This window comes from Meleagris gallopavo, chromosome 1, assembly GCF_905368555.1.
Source record: "Meleagris gallopavo chromosome 1, MGAL_WU_HG_1.1, whole genome shotgun sequence".
Lineage (NCBI taxonomy): Eukaryota > Metazoa > Chordata > Aves > Galliformes > Phasianidae > Meleagris > Meleagris gallopavo.
The window spans coordinates 193,698,884-193,715,871 of NC_139404.1; the positions used below are offsets into that span (position 1 = coordinate 193,698,884).

A 16,988-nucleotide genomic window follows, 5' to 3' on the forward strand; every position below is an offset into this window, starting at 1 on the left:
GCCCACTTGGAGGGATCTCATGGGCTAGAGTGCTGGAATGTAAGGGGGCTCACGAGAGCTTGGCAGCATCTAAACAGCACTTGCTCCAAGCTCAAGATTCGTGCATCCCTAAGAGTAGGAAATTGGGGAAGGGAGATTAGGGACAATGTGCGTCCCCTGCTAACAAGGGAGGTGTCCTGGTAATGGGAGATGCTGAGAAGGTGGAGATGCTGAACTCCTTCTTTGCTTCGGCCTTCACTTCAGTGTCTGCCCCTCGGGTCTCCTGGACACTGGAGGGAAGAGAGAGAGCCTGGGAATCCAAGAGCTTCTCCCTGGTTGTGGAGGGAGTGCTCCCAGAGCATCTGGGTGGGATGCACGTGCACAAATCCATGGGCCTGGATGGGATGCTGAGGGAGCTGGCAGAGGAGATTGCCAAACCACTCTCAGTCTGGGTGGATGGGGGAGAGCAGTGGACGTCAACTACCTTGACTTCAGCAAGGCTTCTGATACAGTCTCCCACGACATCCTGAAATTGAAGCTGAGAAAGTGTGGGATAATGAGTGGACGCCGAGGTGGGCTGAGAACTGGCTGACTGGCCGAGCTCAGAGGGTTGTGATCAGTGTGGCAGTGTCCCGCTGAAGGCCCGTGACGAGCAGTGTACCCCGGGGGTCAGGGTTGGGTCCGGTCTTGTTCAGTATCTTCATCTTCAGCCTTGATGAGCGGATAGTGTCCACCCTCAGAAAGTGCAGCGATGGTACAAAGCTGGGAGGACTGGCTGACAGACCTGAAGGCTGTGCTGCCATTCAGCAAGACCTGGACAGACTGGAGAGCTGGGCAGTGACAAACCAGATGAGGTGTAACAAAAGCAAGTGTTGAGTCTTGCACGTGGGAAGGAATAACCGACTCCAAGGGGGAGAGAAAACTCCTCAACTCACATGCAAAAGGCATAAAATAAGGGAAGGGGGGGAATAAGGAGAGAGGTGGAGGGGACGGAAGGGGGGCAGGATGGGTTGCACGCCGGTGAAGAGAGGGCAAGCAGTCGCAGGAGCCCCAATATGGCATCCAGGGATCATCACCCTGATGATCTTTACAAGCCCCTTCCAACCCAAACCATTCAGTGATCCCATATTGTGTGGACGCCACAGAAACTGCACAGGGAGGTACTGTGTGCACCAAGGTACAGCAACTAACTCAACAAACTTGGAAGATTCTGCAAGAAAACACACAGAAAACTGACCACAGTTTTCCACCAAAACTGTACCATGGACTGTTAGCTCACCAGCTCTGAGGTGATTAAAAGTTGACTACTTTTGTGTTTTTTTTTTCTCTGCCTAATTACGTGATAATTGGCAGGGGAAATTCAGAACTCTCCGCTAAGATTTACCTGGCGGCTTATAAATATCTCCTGGTCCCCACAGTGCCCAGTCCCTGCCTGGAAACCTGCAGAAGGCGGGTGAGTATTGAGGGCTGGGGCAGAACTTGGCAGGTCGTGAGGCTCGCACTCTCCCTGGACGTGCCTTGCCCTCCCTTCTTTCTGCTGCCTGCACCTCTCCCACACCCACACCTGTCTGTGCTGCAGGGCTTCTCAAGCAATTCCTTTTCCCCCTCTACGGGGAAAATCCCAGGAGCTCAGCCATGCTTGGGGGCTGAGTGAGCTGCAGTCTGTGCAGGACAGGAAGGGGCACTGCCGGAGCACTGCCTTTGAGGCGGGTTCTCCAAATCCACTGCCACTGTCTCTTGGAGGGCTTGGCTCTGCAATTGCATGCTTCTCACCCATGGCAAACACCCAGTGCCTCTGCTTACAGGAGCAGGCAGCGTGCTTCAGAACACAGATTCTGCGGAGCTGAGGGTTGCTGCTAATGACTTTGCATCCCCTCTGTGCCCTGTTCCAGGTTTACTTTGGACTGCTTTGCATCTGCATCAGTAACAATCCTTTTTGCGTGCTGTATGAGTTTCACTAGGGCCAAGTGTTGGGTCCTGCATTTTGGTCACAACAACCCCAGGCAACCCTACAGGCTTGGGGAGGAGTGGCTGGAAAGCTGCTGGATGGAAAGGGACCTTGGTGGACTGATGGACAGTCAGCTGAATATGAGTCAGCACTGTGCAAAGGTGTCCAAGAAGGCCAACGGCATCCTGGCTTGTGTCAGGAATGGTGTGGTGAGAAGGGCTAGGGATGTAAATGTAACCTTGTTCCTGTACTTTGCACTGGTGAGGCCTCACCTTCAGTACTGCGTTCAGTTTTGGGCACCTCAGTACAGAAAGTGCAGTACATGGAAGTGCTGGAGCAGGGCCAAAGAAGGGCAACAAGGCTGAGAAAGGGTTTGGAGAACATGGCCTGTGAGGACAGACAGAAGGAACTGTGGCTGTTCAGTCTGGGGAAAAGAGGCTGAGGGGAGACTTCATTGCTCTCTTCCAACACCTGAAAGGTGATTGCAGAGGAGCAGGGCTGGTCTCTTCTCACTGGTGACAGAACAAGGGGAAATGGCCTCAAGTGGTGCCAGGGGAGGTTTAGGTTGGATATCAGGAAACACTACTATACAGAAAGGGCTGTTAAGCACTGGAATGGGCTGCACAGGGAGGTGGTTGAGTCACCATCCCTGGATGTGTTTAAAAATCGTTAGGATGTGGTGCTCAGGGACATGATTTAGGGGTGGGTTGTTAGAGTTAGGGTAGGATGGTTGGGTTGTCATTGGACTTGATGACCTTTAAGATCTCTTCCAACCTGAGCAATTCTATGCTTCTAGGATTCTTAAAGCACTTGGTAAAGTGGGACAGACAGGGACACTTGTAAGTGGGAACTGACGGGACACTTGTGGGAAACGTGCTCTCCTGAAGCAGTGCAAGCAGCTGTCCCAGGCCTGGCTCTCTCGCACTTTTGAAACCACGTCTCCATGACATCTATGTTTGCTGCTAACCTCATCATCTCGAGGGTGTTGGTCCTGCTTTGTTTCAGGATGTGAGAGCCCTCAGGGTAGGCAAGAGACAAGAAGGGCTTCATGTCTTCTCCGAACTCCACCAGCCCCTCCCACCCCCCCACCTTCCTCCTGGTTGGCATTCCGGGGCTGGAGAAGGAGCAGTTCTGGATTGCCTTCCCCTTCTGCATCATGTACGCCATAGCTGTGCTGGGGAACATCATCCTTCTCATCGTCATCAAGACCGAGTCAAGCCTGCATGAGCCCATGTACCTCTTCCTGGCCATGCTGGCCTTCACTGACCTGGTCCTCTCTACATCCATGCTGCCCAAAACGCTCGCCATCTTCTGGTGGGGCTCCAGGGAGATTGGCTTTGTTTCCTGCCTTGTTCAGTTGTTCTTTGTCCACAACTTCACAGCAGTGGAGTCGGGCGTGCTCATGGCCATGGCCTTGGATCGCTATTTTGCCATTTGCCATCCCCTGCGGCACTCCAGCATCCTCTCCATGCCGGTGGTGGCAGCTCTCGGGAGCCTGGTGCTGCTGCGTGGAGTCCTCATGGTGGGTCCCACATGTTTTCTGCTCCACAGGAAGGCCTTCTGCCAGCATCGTGTCATCTCCCATTCCTACTGTGAACACATGGCCGTGGTGAAGCTGGTATGCGAGGACACCAGTGTCAATGCTGCCTATGGCATCTTTGTGGCTTTTGCAGTATCAGGGCTCGATCTTACAGTGATTGCTGTGTCCTACACCATGATCCTGTGGGTGGTACTGAAGCTGTCATCATCTGACACTCAGCTCAGGACCTTTAACACATGTGTATCCCACATCTGTGTCATCCTTACTTTTTATGTCCCTGCCTTATTCACATCTCTCGCCCACCGGTTTGGACACAGCATCCCCCAGCACGTCCATATATTGGTGGCCCACCTCTACATGCTGATGCCGCCAACATTAAACCCCATCATTTACGGGGTCAGAACCAAACAACTCAGGGACAAGATAGTTGTCCTCTTAAAGCAGAGGGGAATCTTACCTGTGTCTGTGCGCCATCAACTGAGCTTATAAGTGTTAGATGAAATTTACAGAGTGAACTCTCGGAATCTTTATTTTGAGAAACACCCTTTCCAAATGCATGGTGTACATGGAAAGCATTCCTGCGGAAATTGTTTCTTTTACTTTCACTGTGTAATGAAAGACGGCGACAGAAAGAGTTCAGTCTGACTTTTGCATTACACCTCCCAGAATACAGATTCCTGAGTGTTAAAATTCTTTCACTAGTGGGCAAATAAATATTCTTCCTATCACAATATAGAATCATAGAATCATGGAATCACAGAATTGCAAGGCTGGAAATTATCTGCAAGATCATCCGGTCCAACCGTCCTCCTATTGCCACTGCTACCACAGGCACTAAACCTTATCTCTAAGCTCCTCATCCAGGTGTCTCTTGAACACTGCCCGGGATGGCAACTCCACCACCTCCCTGGGCAGCCATTCCAATGTTTAACCACGCTCTGAGAGACAATGTTCTTCCTCACGTCTAGTCTAGACCTCCTCTGCTACAACTTGCAGCCATTTCCTTGGCTCCTGTTTGCTGCCTGGGAGAAGAGGCCAAACCCCTCCTCATCACAACCTCCCTTCAGGAAACTGTAGCGTGCAATGTGGTCTCCCCCGAGCTCCTCTTCTCCACACTGAACAATCCCACCTCCCTCAGCCGCTCCTCATAAGACTTGTGCTCCACACCCCTCACCAGTTTTGTTGCCCTTCTCTGGACACGTTTCATGGCCTCAATGTCTTTCTCACAGTGAGGGACCCAAGACTGAACACAGCACTCGAGGTGCGGCCTCACCAGAGCTGAGTACAGGGGATGATCACCTCCCTGCTCTGCTGGCCGCACCATTTCTGATGCAGGCCTGGATGCCGTTGGCCTCTTGGCCACCCGGGCACACTGCTGGCACATGTTCAGCATCAATCAATGCCCCCAGGTCCATTTCCACTACAAAGTCATCCCCAGGGCCATAGCATTGCATGGGGATGTTGCGGCCAAAGTGCAGGACCCAGCACTCGGCCCTGTTGAACCTCATCCCATTCACCTCAGCCAAGCCACCCAGCTTATGCAGATCCCTCTGAAGGGCCTCACTACCCACAGGCAGATCGACGCTACCTCCCAACTTGGTGTCATCTGCAAACTTACTGAGGGTGCACTCAATCCCCTATATTTATCCCCACGTCAGTAAAGGTATGAAACAAGATGGCCCCAGTACTGGCCCCTGGGGGACACCACTCGTAACGGGTCGCCAGCTGGTCTTCACTCCATTAACCACCACCCGCTGGGCACGGCCCTCAGCCAGTTCCTTACCCAAAGAAGTGTATATCTGTCCAGACCACGGGCAGCCAGTTTCCAAAGAAGAAGAGAGACCGTGTCAGAGGCTTTGCTGAAGTCTGGCTAGACTGCATCAACATCATCTACCAGTCAGGTCGCCCAGTCATAGAAGGAGATGAGGTTGGTCAGGCACGACCTGCCTTTCACAAACCTGTGCTGGCTGGGCCTGATCCCCTGGACACCACGCATGTGCTGTGTGATCTCACCCAAGATGATTTGCTCCACAACTTTCCCTGGCACCGAGGTCAGGCTGACAGGCCTGTAGTTCCCCGGATCCCCCTTATGGCCCTTCTTGTAGATGGGAGTCACATTAGCAAGCCTCCAACCCTGAGGGACCTCTCCAGATAACCACGACCGCTGGTAGGTGGCAGAGAGCGGCTCGACAATCACCCCCACCAGCTCCCTCAGCACCCGAGGTTGTAGGCTGTCCGGTCCCACGTACCAGTGAAAGTCCAGATGGAGGAGGTGCTGTCTAACCGTCTCCATCTGAATCACCGGGGGTGCATTCTGCGTAGCATCCCAGACCTCTGTATCAGGGCATAAAGTGCCCTGAGGATAAGTGATCTGACTGCCAAAGGAAGATGTAAAGAAGGCGTTGAGGTCCTCAGCCTTCTCCTTATCCTCAGTGGTCACATTCCCCACTGCATCAAGTGAAGGATGAAAATTCTCCCTGGTTCTTCTCTTACCGTTGGTACATTTATGAAAGGATTTCTTATTCTCTTTTCCTGCAGTGGCCAATCTGAGTTCAAGTTGGGCTTTTGCCCTCCTAACTTCCTCCCTGCATACCTTAGCACCTTCCTTGTAATCTCCCCAAGCAGCGTGTCCCGTCCTCCAGAGAAGATAGACTCTCTTTTCTTCTAGAGTCTCAACAGTACTTCCTGGTTCATCCACGCTGGTCTTCTTCCTCTACGGCTCACCTTACGGCATTCAGGGACAGCCTGTTCTTGTGCCTTATAGATTTCCATCTTGAGGAATGTCCAGGCTTCCTGGACCCCTTTACCCTTAGGGAGCGACTCCCAAGGGACCTGTGCTACAAGCGTCCTGAACAGGTCAAAGTCCGCCCTCTGGAAGTTGAAGAAAGTAGTTTTGCAGGTCACCCACCTGACATCTCCAAGAATGCAGAATTCTACACTTTCATGGTTGCTCTGCCCAAGACTGTTCCCAACCCTTCACATCTCCCACCAGTCCTTCTCTGTTACTGAAGAGCAGGTCTTGCAGGGCACCACCCCAGGTAGGCTCTCCTGCCAGCTGAGTAAGGAAGCTATCTTCCACAAACTCTAGAAACCTCTTGGATTGCTTCCTCTGCGCTGTTCTACATTTCCAACACATATCAGAGAAGATGAAGTCTCCCACGAGAACAAGTGCTGCCGATTACACGACGTCCGCAAGCTGCTCACAGAATGCCTCGTTCATCTCTTCATCCTGATTAGGTGGTCTACAACGGACCCCGACCAAGATGTTGCCCCTACAGACCTTCCCCTGATTCTTACCCATACACACTCAACTTCATCATTAACAACCACAGGCTCTTCAACATCAAAACAGTCATTAACATAAAGAGCCACACCACCACCCTTCCTTCCTCATCTATCCCTTCTGAAAAGCTTTTAGCCGTCCATCACAGCACTCCAGTCACGGCAGTGGTCCCACCATGTTTCAGTAATAGCAACTAGGTCACAGTAAGCCTGCCGCACAATCGCTTCCAGCTCCTCCTGCTTGTTGCCGATGCTGCGTGCATTGGTGTAGCTGCACGTCAGCCAAGTCAGCTGCCTCACCCCCCGTTCAAGCATTGATCCCCTGGGCTCATCTCTTGTGAGGCCTGTTTTGTCCCCTTCCCCAGTCGTAGCTAGTTTAAAGCTCTTTCAATAAGCCCCGCGAGCTCCTGAGCTAGGATTCGTTTCCCCCTTTCGGATAGGTGGGTTCCATGGAGGCACAGCAGGCCAAGGGCCGAGAAAACTGCCCCATGATCAAAGAACCCAAAGTTCTGGCTCCACATCAGCCTCTGAGCCAATTATTCATTGCTTGTGCTTTCCAAGCCCACTCCGTGTCCCTCACTGCGCCTGAACGTACAGAACAAAAAATCACATACTTCCAGTCTGACTCTCAGACTGAGCATCTCCAAAAGACCTTTCTCAGCAGCCCTCGTTATGCCCTCACTGCGTTCTGTGGGCTGTGTGAATGTGCTCAGATGAGAATGACAGCTGTCCTTGTAGAGGAAACGGGGAACAATGAATCTCATGCTCTACATTCACCCTTGTAATTTATGTAGTTTGTGAAGTAGACAAATCCAAAACAATCCTAGAGGAGACAATTCATAAGATCCTACGTAAATGCAAACCTGCTTAAAAAAACAGACTTTCTCACGGATTAAATTACTGCTAGTGACCAATCATAGAGAGGTCATTGCTCACAAGACGCGTTCTCCCACCATGGGTCAAATATTCCAATAAACCAGAAAACCTGTTTTCCTAAACCGCTGCCTGGAATGTGAGAAAGGCAGGAGGCTGAACGCGGTGAAACTCAGATGGGGACCCAAATTCAAGTGCTGAATCTGACTTTCACGTGTTCTGCACCTCTGCTCCGTGTGCAACATGAGCAGCGCTACCAGGCGCAGAGGACATCTCCGACCTGGCCTGGCACTGCTCGGAGCTCTCTGTCTCCAAGGCAGACGTGACAACGGGGGCTGCCCATGGGGGGCTCTGCTCCCTGCTCTGTGTCTGAGCAGGATACCAGTGGTGAGGCAGGAATATCGTCACAGCTGGTCAGCAAACTCACACACCATTTCTTCCTTTACATCAGGCAAGTCCATCCCGTAGCCTGCAGACTGCATTGGACCTGTACAAGGTAGTAATCAGGTTCATCCCCTGCCGCCACCCACTGCGACAGCAGCTCTTCCCTGCCAAGTGCCTCTGGCTGCTCAGCCATCACTCAGCAACAACACAGGCATCAGCCCAAGACAATTCCTCTTCACTCAACACAGCCCCGGCAAAAGGTTGCACACCTCTGCTCTGCAACTTTCCACGTCACTACTTCCACTGAGCTGGCATACGTCAGGAGTGCACTCTGCAAACTTCCACCACACGGAACATGTGCACGTGGTGCTCTCTGGAGTCTGGGAGAAGTGCTCCTTCTCCTGGAGGTCGCTATTTACATCCCCCAGCACAGCTCATTCCCTCAGCTACCTCTCTCCATGGTAGCCCATGGCCCAAAGCTGCTTCTGGACCTTGTACTTTCCAGCAGGGACGGCTTGTTAGGGATGTGGAGGTTGGGGGCACCCTGGGATTTAGCGATCGTGAGATGGTCGAGTTCAGGATCTCGTGCGGAAGAAGTAAAGCAAAAAGTAGGATTGCTATCCTGGACTTCCAGAGAGTCCACTCTGATCTTTTTCAAGGCCCACTTGGAGGGATCTCATGGGCTAGAGTGCTGGAATGTAAGGGGGCTCACGAGAGCTTGGCAGCATCTAAACAGCACTTGCTCCAAGCTCAAGATTCGTGCATCCCTAAGAGTAGGAAATTGGGGAAGGGAGATTAGGGACAATGTGGGTCCCCTGCTGAACAAGGGAGGTGTCCTGGTAATGGGAGATGCTGAGAAGGTGGAGATGCTGAACTCCTTCTTTGCTTTGGCCTTCACTTCAGTGTCTGCCCCTCGGGTCTCCTGGACACTGGAGGGAAGAGAGAGAGCCTGGGAATCCGAGAGCTTCTCCCTGGTTGTGGAGGGAGTGCTCCCAGAGCATCTGGGTGGGATGCACGTGCACAAATCCATGGGCCTGAATGGGATGCTGAGGGAGCTGGCAGAGGAGATTGCCAAACCACTCTCTGTCTGGGTGGATGGGGGAGAGCAGTGGACGTCAACTACCTTGACTTCAGCAAGGCTTCTGATACAGTCTCCCACGACATCCTGAAATTGAAGCTGAGAAAGTGTGGGATAATGAGTGGACGCCGAGGTGGGCTGAGAACTGGCTGACTGGCCGAGCTCAGAGGGTTGTGATCAGTGTGGCAGTGTCCCGTTGAAGGCCCGTGACGAGCAGTGTACCCCGGGGGTCAGGGCTGGGTCATCTCCCATTCCTACTGTGAACACATGGCCGTGGTGAAGCTGGTATGCGAGGACACCAGTGTCAATGCTGCCTATGGCATCTTTGTGGCTTTTGCGGTGATAGGAGTTGACCTTACAGTGATTGCTGTGTCCTACACCATGATCCTGTGGGTGGTACTGAAGCTGTCATCATCTGACACTCAGCTCAAGGCCTTTAACACATGTGTATCCCACATCTGTGTTATCCTTGCATTTTATGTCTCTGGACTCTTCACATTCCTCACCCACCGGTTTGGACACAGCATCCCCCAGCACGTCCATATATTGGTGGCCGATATCTACATACTGGTGCCACCCATGTTAAACCCCATCATTTACGGGGTCAGAACCAAACAACTCAGGGACAAAATAGTTGTCCTCTTTCAGAGGAAGGGAATCTGACCCGTGTCTCTGTGCCACAAACTGAGCTCATGATTTATACAGAACCCTGGTCAGTTTATTGGGTTAACTCTGTGACTCTTTGTTCAGAGAGAACCTCTTTCTTTGTGCTTGGAGCACACGGAGAGATCTCTAGATTTTCCTTTCCATTACTTTTCCTAAGTATCTCAGGAAGATCTTCAGCAGTAAGTCTCACGTGCAGAGTGCTCTTTGGACTGCATGAAATTTTATCCTTTAAATAATATCAGAATTTCTCTGTGATGACATGGAAAACATGTTTTACAAAATCACTGCTTGATATGTGAGAAAGGTAGGAGACTGAATGCAGCTGGATGAGGAGCTACGAGATATGGTTTTGAGGCTTGTCTTAGCAATGGTAATGGGAGCACAGTTGGACTAGTTTATCTTACAAGTCGTTCCCAACCTTGCGATTCTATGGTTCTATGATTGTATTATTTAGAGAAGCTCAGATGGGAAACCAAATTCAAATTCTGAATCTGGCTCTAACATGTTCTGGACCTCTGCTCTGTGTGCAATGTGAGCAGTGTTACCAGGTACAGATCTCCAATCTAGCCTGGCACTGCTTGGAGTTCTCTGTCTCCACATCAGCCCTGATAACGGGGTTGTCCATTGGCAGGCCCTGCTCCCTGCTCTGTGTCTGAGCTGGATACCAGTGGATAGCCAGGAGATGGGCCCCAGAAGGGAAAATATGCTGAGGGAGGGAAATGGGAGGAGAAGCAGACAAGAGGAGAAAAAAAGATTGTCAGACCCTTTTCTGGAGGATACTCAAATTTCAGCGCCCTTCATTCTTCTGGCAGTGCAGAAGCAGTGCTTCACAGACCACAGGCACTAGGCAGGGAAAGACAGGAGACTCAACTTCAGTTCGTCTAAGAGCCATTCCGAGAGCAGTCCTGCCCAAGGCAGAGCTGCACTGTTCTTCATGGTCTGATGCCCACCCACAGCCTTTCTGGTGAAGCAGGATCCCCATTTTTCTGCAGGACACAAAAAATCCCTGGTTATTCTCATTGTCCCTGAGCACATGGGAACTGTCCTCCTCTCAGATCAATGTCCACTGCTCTGTATCCTATGGTGGAAGCAGGGGAGGTCTTGAAAGGACCCCAGGGGATCTTTGTTGACCAGATACACGTCAAGGGGCTGCATCACTTACATCAGTCTTTGCTATATGCTTATGTGCCATCACCATCCAATAATACCAGACAGTAGCAAGTGCTTAGCGTCCTACTCTTGGATTCCCTTCTGTGTGAATAAATAGATCTGACTGTCAAATCTGGATCATTGTGCTGCAGGGTGGGGTGCTCACTGGGGAGAGAATCATAGAATCATAAAATCACCAAGGCTGGAAAAAACCCACAAGATCACCCAGTCCAACCATCCACCAATCATCAATAGCGCTCACCACGTCCTCAACACAACGTGCAGATGTTCCTTGAACACCCAGGCTCGGTGACTCCACCACATCCCTGGGCAGCCCATTGCAGTGCCTGACCACTCTTTTGGAGAAGTAGCATTTCCTAACGTCCAGCCTGAATCTCCCCTGGTGCAGCTTGAAGCCATTCAGAAGGGAACATGAGTCTATCCAGTCAATGCTGCCCCTTCTTGTGAGTTGGCTGGACGAAGTGGTGGGAATGCCATGTAGGTCCGTACCAAAACCAGGGACTAAACACAATTTCACGGAGTGACGTGGCTTTGGGTGATGTTTTGGAACCCATATTGAAAAATGATCTTATGACTGAAAAAAGACAAACCTGAATAGATGGGTGGGCAGCCCAGTGCTTTCAGGAAGCCGATCTCCTGAGGACAGTGTCTAAAAGTCACCACTGCCCTGACGGGGAGTTCTTCCCAACATCACTCTCTCCTCTCATTAGGATCACATTTCACTGCACCCACAGAGAGGATCCCTGCAAATGTTCATTCTGTCTCCTGTACAACACATTCAAATCCTGCTTGACTGCACACCATGTTTCTAGTCCTTCTTAGCTCCTGATGGCAGCCCAAGACAACTCCATGGTAGTCTCTGACTTGCCAGTGGGTTTTATTTCCAGCAGTATTAATCATACATAGAATCACAGAAGCATTATTGTTGGAAAAGGTCTCTGAGACTGCCTAATCTGGCCATCCACTTACCTCCATATTTCCCACTGAACTGTGTCCTAATTACTACATCCACCCTCTCCTTGAACACCTCCAGGGAAGGAGACTCGGTAACCTTCCTGGGCTGCCTGTCCCAGTGACTGACAACTCTTTCCAAGAAGAAATTTCTCCTAGTATCTAACCTGACCCTCATCTGTTGCTTCTTGAGGCCATTCCCTCTTGTTCTGTCTCTGTTACTTGGTAGCAGAGGCTGACCCTCGCCTCTCCACAATCTCCATTCAGGGGGTTGGAGAGAGCCATAATGTCTCCCTGAACCTCCTCATCCAATTCTCTCAGCTGCTCCCCATAAGACTTGAGTTCCAGACCCTTCGCAGTTTCCTTGCCCTTCTCTAGACGTGCTCCAGGGCCTCGATATCTTTCTTGTACTGAGGGGAAAATGAGTGCATCATTTCCTTTGAATTTATGGATCAGCCAAAAAAGCAGAAGCAGACATGCCCAGTGAGTCACAGAATCATTGAATCACAGAATGGTTTTGGTTTTAAGGGACTTTTAAGATCACCCAGTCCCAACCCCCTGCTGTAGGCAGGGACACCTCCCATAGCCCGGGTTGCTCACAGCCCCATCCAGCCTGGCCTTCAGTGCTTCCAGGCAGGGGGCATCCACAGCCTGGCTGGGCAACCTGTGCCAGTGTCTCACCACCCTCACAGGAAAGAATTTCTTCCCGATATCTAGTCTAAATCTGCCCTCTTCCAGTTTAAAACCATTTCCCCTTGTCCTGTTCTTATAAAAAGTCCCTCCCCAGCCTTCCTGTAGGCACCTTCATTTCCTGGAAGGCCCCTATAAGGTCTCCTCAGAGCCTTCTCTTCTCCAGAAGAAGCCACAGTTCCCTCAGCCTGTCCTCACAGGGGAGATGCTCCAGCCCTCTGATCATCTTTGTGGTCCTCCTCTGGACCTGCTCCAAAAACTCATGGGAATGCTCCCTGCTCCAACAAGTCCTAAGGGAATTGGCTGTTGTAGTTACCAAGCCACTTGCTACAGTGCTTGAAAAGTTGTGGCAATCAGGTGAAGTTCCTGGTGACTGGGGAAAAAAGGTAACATCATACCCTTTAAAAAGAGTAAGAAGGATGACCCCAGTAAATACCGACCTGTCAGTCTCACCTCTGTGCCAGGGAACAGCTCCTTCTGGAAACTGTGCTAAGGCACATGGAACACAGGGAGGGGATATGGGAGAACCAGTATGGCTTCACCAAGGGCAAATCCTGCCTCACCAACCTATGGCCTTCTATGATGGCGTACTGCAACAGTGGGCAAGGGAAGTGCCACTGATGTCATGTATCTGGACTTCAGTAAGGCCTTTGACACAATATCCCAACATCCCTTTCTCCAAATTGGAAAGACAAGGATTTGATGGGTGAACTGTTTGATGGATAAAGAACTGGCTGCAGGATCGAGCGGTGGCCAATGACTCAATGTCTGGATGGAGATCAGTGGGAAGTGGTGTCCCACAGCAGTCAGTGCTGGGGCCAGTACTCTTTAATATCTTCATCAACGACATAGTGGGGTCGGGTGCACCCTCAGCAGTTTGCTGATGACCCCGAGCTGTGGGGTGCAGTGACACAGCAGAGGGACGGGATGCCATCCAGAGGGACACAGACAGACTGAGCAGAGGGGCCAGGTGAACCTCATCAGGTTCAGCAAATCCAAGTGCAAGGTCTGCACCTGGGTCAAGACTCTGCACTGCACTGGGCATGCCTCACCTGGAGTACTAATTTGAGGGACATGGAGTTGAGGGATAGGCTATTTGGTGGATAAGGATTGGTCGGAAGGCCATAGACAGAGGACTGTGCTGTATGGCATTACGTCCAAGCAGAGGCTGGTGATGAGCGGTGTTCCCCAGTAGTCTGTCTTGGGACCAGTTCTCTTCAACTTAAGTGTTTAGCTGATGGGTTTGCTGACGTGACCCAAAGAGCACAGAGTTCCCTTCCTCAGGCAGAGCCCTCTTCCTAGACTGGCAGGATTGAGCACTGAGTTTGATAAGATCTCATAAGGCCTCCTCATTCCTTGTGAATGTCCTAAAGAAATATCAACAGCAAGGCATACCCCTGCTGCCACGCAGCAAGCTTTTGCCTGTCAGCAGTGCCACAACCCCTTGCTTTGAGATCCGTTTCTATGGGAGTATTGTCCAAATAAGATCTGAATTCTATGAGTTGCAGCTATGGTACACTCAAGAACTTGTTCCAGAAAAAGGAAGGACAAATACTGTCCAGAGCCAGAAATGTATTGCTATTGGAATGAACATCTGAACAATCTTATAAAAATACAGAAGATAGTTACTACCAATACTGTGCCCAACCTCATGTCATTTGTAAGCTTTGAGAGCTCACTGTGCACTGCACTTATCCAGGTCACTGGTGGAAGTGTAGAACAAAATGAGTTCAAGGACACATCCACTGGAGAGACTCCTGCTGACTCTTCTCTGGACTGGAAATGACTTACCCTTCATTCATCAGCCTCCCATCCCAGGATGAGGCTTTCCTCCAACCCCCTTACAAAGTGATTGCTTTAATGCAGTTTAGTCAAAGTCTCTGTGACATCCAGGTGCGTTACGTCAGCAGGATCCTCCAGCTGGAGCCACCCTCAGAGAAGTCCCACTGCCATACGAGGATTTCCCCCTGCAGCCCAGCTGACTCTAAAAGTTTTACCCATAAGTGCTTACTCATGTGCTTATTCACAATATTCTTTCTCAAAACCACTGTCATCCCATCAGGAGAGGAAATCCTGCACACCGATCAGCAGGTCTCAGGGAGAATCATATGGAGACCCCATTGCAGGTGAAGGGAAGTTGATAATCACCTGTCCTCCAGCACTGCGACCATTTGTGATAGAGTGATGCCTCTGTCCAGCAGCTCTGCAATTTCACATCCATCTTTGTTCCAGACTCAGGTGAGCAACACCGGTTACTGGGAGTTCATGATATCTAAGAGACTGATCAAGATCTTCTGAGCTATCTGCTACTAAGTACAGCTCTCATCCTTTGTCACCAAGACTTCCCTCATTTCCCAGCTGGACTCTTGCTTTTGATGCCTTTAAAGAGCATTCAGCTTTCTGAGCACTCTTTGTAATATGCTCTTCCCATTAACTTACAGATCTCATAACCTCCTGCTTCTGTTTGGGCTGGCACTTTTTCTGGGCATTTCATGCAGGCAAGAGTCCCACATAATCAGGAGACCTGAGAGTGACCTCAGTATCTACAGGGACTGTAAGAAAGAAGGGGCAGACTTTAACAGGGGCTGTGTGATAGGGCAAAGGGAAATGATTTCAAACTAGAACAGAGGGGATTTAGTTTATTTGTAAGGAAAAAGTTGTTTACAATAAGGATGGTGAGGCAGTGGCACAGGATGCCCAGAGAGATAGTGGTGCCCCATTCCTTGAGACACTGTGGGTGTCCCTGTTAACTGTGGGAGTGGGACCTGATGGCCTGTAAAGGTCCCTTCCAACTCAAACTATTCTATGATTCTAACAGTTCTGGGCATGGCCAGGCCAGGCTGCTCTCTGACACAGGAGCCCCAGGAGGACTTTGCAAATGGCCTTGCTTTTCATGGTGTAGAGGATTGGGTTCAATATAGGTGGGACAAAGAGGTAGACATTGGCCATGACAGCATGGCTAATAGGTGCAGCATTCCTTCCGTACCGGTGCATAATGGACAGCCCAGCCAAAGGGATGTAGAAGATAAGGACAGCACAGAAGTGAGAGACACAAGTGTTTAGGGCTTTGGCCTGCTCCTCTCTGGAGGCGATGCCTTGCACAGTTCTAAAGATCATGGTGTAGGACAGTGCAATGAGAACAAAGTCCAGGATTGCGACCAGCACCAAGGTTAAGCCATACAGGCTGTTCAGGGTGGCATCTGTGCACGCCAGCCGTATAATGTCCTGGTGCAGACAGTAGGGGTGAGAAAGCACGTGTGACCTGCAGAAAGGCAGCCACGTCAGGAGGCAGATTAATGGGAGAAGCGACAGTGTGCATCGGCAGATGATCCCCAGTCCAATCTGTGCTACCCTGGCACTGGTGAGGATGGAGGAGTACCTCAGTGGGCAGCAGATGGCCACGTAGCGATCAAAGGCCATGGCCAGGAGCACTGAGGACTCCATGAAGGAAAAGGCGTGGATGCAGAACATCTGGATGAGGCAGGCAGGGAAGCTGATTTCCATGGCGCCCAACCAGAAGACGCGCAGCACGGTGGGCAGGGTGGACAGAGTCAGGCCCAGGTCTGTGGTGGCCAGCATCAAAAGGAAATAGTACATGGGCTGGTGGAGCTGGCGATGCGCTCTCACAACCAGCAGGATGGTGCCGTTTCCCAGCACTGCAAGCAGGTACATGAGACCAAAAGGGAGGAACACCCAGTGGTGGAATTGAGCCATCCCGGGAAGGCCTGCCAGCAGGAAAGGCTGAGCTTGGCTGCTGTTCCTGGGGTGCATGTTCAGCGTGGGCTGAGAGCAGCCTGGGCTAAAGACTTGGTTCTCGTGAACACTTCAAAGGTAATGCAGGAGGAGATTTTAAGGGCAATGAAAACCAGCCAGTGTCTGGACACATCTAAGGCTCATTGTGGAGATCTTGCTTCTGCTCCTCTCGAAGAGCAGGAATTAACATGGTGCAGTGCCAACCCAGCCCTTGGTCCTGCTTCATTTCCACAGGCTCCTCACCTGTACAAGAGAAAATAACGTTATCTATTGCAGCAAGGCCACGTTCCTCCCAGGGTACTGCTGCAGCCCCTTCTGGTCCCCATGGATGACATTGCTCTCCTGCCCTGATAAGACGTCCGTGATCCCCACCTTCGTTAGCGTCCCCCTCAGCGCCTCCACATGGGGTTCTCCCTCCTAGGCCATGTCCCCATCCCTCTGCCTGGTCTTGCTTGCAGGCACACCTGCCCAGCCAGCTCTCAGCTTCTGTGCTGAATTTTCAGATTTCCAGTGCAGGATGCCCCATCTGCACCAACCACCGCCCTCCACCCGGCTGCTGAGCTTTCTCCATGGCCAGGCTCTAGGCAGATGTGCTTTTGCTTGTCCTCCTGTCTTCCATCTGCACCCTTTGCTGTTCTCATCCTACCCATAAGCCGAAGGGAAAGAAGAAAAGG

The 16,988-nt window shown here is 51.2% G+C and overlaps 2 protein-coding genes across 4 annotated transcripts; one reads left to right on the forward strand and one right to left on the reverse strand.

Moving 5' to 3' along the window:
- Window positions 1-2,975: 2,975 nt before the first annotated feature.
- Window positions 2,976-9,747, forward strand: LOC100546637 (olfactory receptor 52R1). 3 transcript variants are annotated; one of them, XM_085216901.1, is made up of 3 exons: window positions 2,976-3,772; window positions 5,342-5,363; window positions 9,619-9,747. In XM_085216901.1, exons 1-3 carry the CDS (start codon window positions 2,976-2,978, stop codon window positions 9,745-9,747), a joined length of 948 nt encoding a protein of 315 aa, XP_085073027.1. The 3 variants fall into 3 exon arrangements, with proteins under 3 accessions (XP_085073027.1, XP_085073026.1, XP_085073025.1); XM_085216900.1 differs by lacking the exon at window positions 5,342-5,363 and having other exon boundaries at window positions 2,976-3,527; window positions 9,352-9,747; XM_085216899.1 differs by lacking the exon at window positions 5,342-5,363 and having other exon boundaries at window positions 2,976-3,500; window positions 9,319-9,747.
- Window positions 9,748-15,372: 5,625 nt separating this feature from the next.
- Window positions 15,373-16,402, reverse strand: LOC100546941 (olfactory receptor 51A4-like). The gene has a single exon (XM_031552484.2). The coding sequence runs from the start codon at window positions 16,330-16,332 to the stop codon at window positions 15,373-15,375; it is 960 nt and encodes a 319-aa protein (XP_031408344.2). The 5' UTR covers window positions 16,333-16,402.
- Between the last annotated feature and the right edge of the window lie 586 nt (window positions 16,403-16,988).

Coding starts and splice junctions, on each gene's coding strand:
- LOC100546941 (XM_031552484.2), bottom strand. CDS start 16,332: ATGCACCCCAGGAACAGCAGCCAAGCTCAGCCTTTCCTGCTGGCAGGC.
- LOC100546637 (XM_085216899.1), top strand. CDS start 2,976: ATGTCTTCTCCGAACTCCACCAGCCCCTCCCACCCCCCCACCTTCCTC. Junction 3,501..9,318: donor AGGCCTTCTGCCAGCATCGT/GTCATCTCCCAT, acceptor CCCGGGGGTCAG/GGCTGGGTCATCTCCCATTC.